We start from the raw sequence: 5,946 nt of genomic DNA, 5'->3' as shown, positions 1-5,946 counted from the left end.
AATTAAAATAAAATAATAAAATAAAGTGAACCAGAAATGGAGTCGCACTCTTATGTTTGGGAAGTCATTGTGTAAGATTTCACATAATGCAAATATCTGTAGTACTGGTAGTACTAGTTAGTATTACTAAACTAGTAGCAATAATGAAGTTCATAAAAGCCTGTGGCACATTTTACAGACATATGTTTAAAAACACACATCCTATGCAACAGAAGCTTTCATGGAATGTAGCAAATTGATTTATTCAAGATGTTCTATGCCTAACTAGATTTTATATGCTGTTGCCTGTATCTTCTATATTCACTGTTTCTTAAATAGTAATTTTAGTACTGCACTCTGAGAAGTCTTCTGCTGCCTCTTGAAAAAGAGATCACAGAATACATTTTTTCCTACTTTGTATGACTCTCTGGATCTCAGCCTATGAAAACATGCTTATTTTCCATAACTGACATTCATCAAAGAATTCACCATTTCTTAGTGCAAGGTTTGTAATGTCTGGATGCACATCATCACAGTTATCTTAGAAAAAAGTGTTTCTTATGTCTTTATGGGCCCATACAGACAGGCAAAAATAAAGCTCCTTCGGGTCACTTTGAAGATATGCTATTAAATGATGCAGGCATCCTAAGAGGCTGGAAGCCTCCCCAAAGCCACACTCTAGTCATAAGGACTGGAGTGCAGCTTTGGCACAGCTGCATATGGGCCCTATAATTAATTTTACACTATACAAATATACATACTCCTGTTTATAATCAGTGTCCTCTCTTGATGATTTTTTTCTCACCAATTTATATTTTAGGATTTTGTAAGCTATAGTTTGGCTCTCGACTTAAAGAGGCTGAACAGACCACCCCTAAGGGGCTGCAGCAACTGCGTGCCACAGTCCCGATCTGGCCTTTCCATGGCATAAAAAGGAGCCCCAAAAACAGCTCCTTTTTGCGCCGCAGAAAGGGCACCATAGCGGTTGGTGCGTTGGGCTTTCAGTGCTCCTTTAGTGCTGCATCATATGATGCAGCGCCAGAGGAGCGTGTGATGCTGCCCACTGGGGCACACACCATCATGCCTGCATGGGGACAGAGTTGGGGCATGCGTTGTGCGGTTGCCAGAGTCTTTTCAAAAGGCATTTGTGAAATCTATGCTATATCCTAAAAAAAAAAAAAGAGTAAAGGGCAAATGTTGTTATTATTTTAGGATATTTAAAAATAGTAGTTCAAACTCACGCTTAGAATATCTTTGCATTTTATTTGAATGATAATCTGGACTTTTTTAAAAAACAACAACTGGATAATGGCAGCATTTATACTGCTGCAGGTATCATTTGGTAAAAATCAATAAATGAACTTTAAAATACATAAAACCCAATGAAAAAGGAGTTCTCCTTCCTATTACTATGCACGTTTGAAAAGAAATTCTGTTAGTCTATTTCAGGATGAAAAAAAAAGGAGAAAAGGAAGGAATCTAATAACATCTTTAAATAATTACTCTTGAAGTATGTTGCTTGATACTTTCTTCTCCAACACTCCTTTCTTACCTAAATCCTTTTAATTAATATGCCCGGGTTATGAAATCACCAGACCTAATGCACCTGGTCAAAGATTGGAAACAGTAATATTTCTAATCATTTACTCTTTTGTCAGGTTTTTAAAAAGGTTTAGAACATCTTATTTAACAAAATCTTTCACGTAACAAAATGATCTACTTGCTATTGTTTGAAGGACAGAAGCAATCAAACATATTGCAGGTAGTCAACCCCAATTTTAATAGCAGTCTCTGCATTGTAGTTACAATATTAGCAAACATTTAATCCAGGACAAAGATATATCTGAAATCTTGGAAGCGATTACTTCAAAATTAAACTATTGTTTGTACTAGAAAATTAAATTGGCTTTCAACCAGCAGCAGTATTGTTTCATGTGAGAACCAATGTATCCAGGTTACATACAAGCCAGGCTGAATACTGAACTAGCCATTCCACATAAATTAGTTTTAGTGCTCATCTGAAAGTCTTATCCAGTATTTATCTGAAAGGTACACCTTGAAAAGTGACCTAGATCTCCTTTGCCACCTGCAAGGAAATTGAGGGTCACTTGAAGAATGACCCTCCTTCATCCCAGTATAATCATTATGTCATATGGAAAACCAATCTAGCCATTCACTTATAAAATATCAACTGCTCCAACATTTACCTCTCTCTTCCCTGTTAAAAACTGAGGAGTTTTTTTTATCTTTACAACACTCACAATATCTTAGGTAATATTACTGTGATATGTTAAATACAGCAAACATCATATCATTTTGCAAGAATTGAGCAGCAATGGAAAAGGGTTGGATAAAACAACAGCCATCAGCATCTAAGGACTAAGACTTTTGTGATTGAAAACATTTATTTTTACTCATAACTGAATTAATAGTAAGGAATCAATCTCCCCTTGGAACAACCTTCATCAGTAGTATCCAGAAATTTATCACTGTCAGCTTGGGAAAACAAAAACCTGTTGAAGCACCAAGAAATCTCATGCTCAATAACATAATTTAATATAAATAAGGTTTTTAATGTTTAGAGCTGTGTTGGCGAACCTAGGGCATGCGTGCCCTCTCTGGCATGTAAAGCCATTTTGGAGGGCATGCAGAGAGACAGGAGGATGGGGGAAGAGGAGGCACAGGCACATACCTGTTCCTCCTCTCCCCTCCGCCCTCCCAGGCCTTCAGCTGTCTCTGGGGAAGTCCCATCCCTGGAAGGCAAAAGTCCTGTCCCCAGAGGGCAGAAGTCCGGCCCACCGCAGATGTCCCGTCCCGCCCCCGGAAATTCCGCCCCCGGCACCAGGTAACACTAGGTGCCAGAAAGCCATGAGTATGGGCACTCAGTCCCTAAAAGGTTCACCATTACTGATTTAGAGTGTTACAGACAATTCCAGGATTTCACTGAAATACACAAGCACAACAGCTATTCTGGAATTTAACTCTTTAATGTAATGTCTATTTAAGTGGAAAAATTAGTAATAATGCAATCTGAAATTTGAATAATGAATTCAAACATATGTGAGGCCAACAACAAATAGATCCATTAAACAGGTATTTGAAGAAAAAAGCTCAACTTGCATAATAAGCGATTCATAAAGAGATTCACCAAATACAACTTTTGGTGCCAACTGGAATAAATACATGGAATGAATGGGATGTAACTTCCATTTCAAATGGGTTTATCCTAGTTGGAACTAATGCTAAATTTTGTCTTTCTCTCTCTCACACACACATGATTATACATTTATGTATTGATAGCTGTTAGAAAGGAATACACAATTTATGTTATGTTAATGCTATAATTTCTATTGTGTTAACTACCTATATGTTATTTATACTTTTTTGAAGCTGATCACATTTTCCCCAAGCTCTTAATTTTTAGTATGTTTATGAAATTTTACTCTACATTCCCTAAGCTTCTGAATTGCCTAAGCTTGATTTTGAGTCAGCAACAGTGAACTAGATGCAGTTCTCCCTCCTTATTGGGGGACTTGCCATCTGCGGATGTAACCATGCATGGTTGGCAAGCCCCGTTTTAGTTAATGGGAACACGTGTATGCCACTCTAATGAGCATGCATTCACCACACTGCCATTACTTTTAATGGGACATGAGCATGCATGGATTTTTGTATCCATGGAAGGGGGAGTCCATAATGGATCCCCATGAATACAGAGGTCCAACTGTATTTGCCTCCTCTTTCTGTATTCATTTATTGTTACTAATTCCACTTTTTTAAAACTTCAGTGTAACACATAGAAGTTCCCACATATTGAGGCCCCTTTCCCTCCTGTTGAGGCTTAAACTGGCCTAATCTCTCATATGAAATCACCAAGCAAAAGAAAAGAGAAAAGAAAGTTGATAGGACTGACATTAACATAAATTTACTATAAACATTTCCTCACAATGGTAAGATGTTTTTTTTAAAAAAAATAACTAACAACTCTGGCAAATTGTATCTGTACCAATTCTGAAATTAATTTTCAGAAATTCTAAAAGTTCAGCTGAAAGCTGAGGTAAAATTAATCCACTGAAAAGATAACACTCAATTCATATTTGGGGACACCCACTGATACCTAATAATATGCCAAATGTTTTTCATTTACTCTGTGTTCCTTAGCAAAACATACAATTTAAATTCAGACTGTCAGCTTTGAAACTGTGTTTTCAGAAAGTTGTATCATACTGAGTATAGCTGCTTAGGGCTCCAGTTCAATGATCCAGAACCAAAGCAGTTCAGAACCCAAATCTTAATTGCGATTCACATATCAGGTTTGCCAGTCCTCCCCACTGACTTCTTTTTATGGATCTAACTTTGTTGTAAAGTTTGGAGACTTTTTTTTCATATATTAGTATAAATTTTGAGGACCTAATGAGGGGTTTAAGCTACATTCCAGATAAGTTGTTTCAAGGGTTTTCAGTTAGACTTCAGTTCGATTCTTCCATAACAAATTCTGTTAAAATATATTGTTTACAACTTTTTCATCATTTAATAGTCACTAAACTTTTCATAAAATCTTTTCTTCTCCATATGCATCCATAAGAAACAAAAACTTAATGAGATTACAGCTAACGCTGTAATTTCTGTCAGATAAAATTCTATTCTTAAGACTTATTTGGCAAAACAGTTTATAAACTACTCAGAAAAATAAAGAAGGAAGCAAACATTACCATCCATGTTGCTGAGATGGATCATCCAGGAGCACTCGGATTATATACAGCAAACAACTTAGCAGCTTGAGTGAAAAATTGAACAAGCGTATTCTAAGGCCTGTTTTTTAAAAAAAAGTTAACAGAGAGAGAGGAAAAATTAGGTTATTTGGAAGTTGGAAGGACATTGCTACTACAATCTGACTCTAAACCCAGGGAATGAGAGAAATGAGAATGATCAAATATTAATTAATACCAAAAACCAAAACAAGTTTATTGAATAGCCCGAGGGCCGTTTCAAAATACTCAAAACATAGTAATACAAGCAATGCCACACACACATATTTAAAATGTTAATACAGTGCACTAAGTGCAATAAACCACAATACAATATAGATACGAATGAATAGCCTGAACATGTACAGCTTATATACAGACTATACAAATCTAAAAATATACAGTATGTACTAAAAGATATACAAATAAACAGGTAAGAATAAAATGTTTACACAATCGAACAGTAATGTGTAAGTTAGTTACCATGGGAAGTAAAATAGAATTAAAATGGGAGGTAGAAATAACATTAAACATCTGACATCATATGTCAAATCTCTTCATCACTCTTACAATTAACACCAATCATCCCCACTTATCTAGATCTCGACAGTGATGCTTTATGAAGGAACTGAGCTGTGGCAATAGATATTTTTTAATCTTGTCTTCTCATACATTAATACATGAATTAGGACATCAGACATTCTCCTCCTTCATCTTAGAGCTATCTAACACCTACGCCTTGAGCAGATTGGTCAAGAAAGCACAGGCTCAGCCTGTGATATCCTGGTCCAGCTGCTAACCCAGGTTGGTCCCCAGGCCAGCACGGACAGGTGGGTGTTTACATGTCCATCCCTGAACCTCCCCAGGGACCTGCTACAGGTGCTTCCTCCTTATCTTCCCCCTGTGTCCCTGACAGTGAGCAGACTCCCATCGCTGAGCCTGATGGAAAAACAGGTGCCTGGCCAGGTGGGTGCAGACAGGTACCTTGTTCCCATGTGAGGCATAGTAACTGGGGTCTGAGCACTAGCTGAGACAAATGGGGAAGGTAAGGAATGTGAGGGACATCTAGGCAGCTGGGGTTTGCCACTGAGTTTCCAAGAAACTCTGTACCAAACCAGGGGTCAAACTGACCCTCATTAAGCGCTGTTTACCCTGGGGCTGGGACAGATCCACCAGATCTGCGTCTAGTCTGCCAAGATCCAGCCTGATCCTGTCCCAG

At 37.6% G+C, this 5,946-nt stretch overlaps 1 protein-coding gene across 2 annotated transcripts in view; it reads right to left on the bottom strand.

Moving 5' to 3' along the window:
• Positions 1 to 5,946, bottom strand: part of KCNT2 (potassium sodium-activated channel subfamily T member 2) — a 281,538-nt gene that overhangs the window by 152,654 nt on the left and 122,938 nt on the right. For both annotated transcript variants that reach the window (XM_042463483.1, XM_042463482.1), the window contains exon 3: positions 4,692 to 4,791. In XM_042463483.1, coding sequence (XP_042319417.1) covers positions 4,692 to 4,791 — 100 coding nt within the window. The remainder of the gene's footprint in view (positions 1 to 4,691; positions 4,792 to 5,946) is intronic.

The sequence above is a fragment of the Sceloporus undulatus genome, chromosome 4, assembly GCF_019175285.1.
Source record: "Sceloporus undulatus isolate JIND9_A2432 ecotype Alabama chromosome 4, SceUnd_v1.1, whole genome shotgun sequence".
NCBI lineage: Eukaryota > Metazoa > Chordata > Lepidosauria > Squamata > Phrynosomatidae > Sceloporus > Sceloporus undulatus.
The sequence above is the reverse complement of the archived record's forward strand: the minus strand, read 5'-3'. Positions and strand labels throughout refer to the sequence as shown.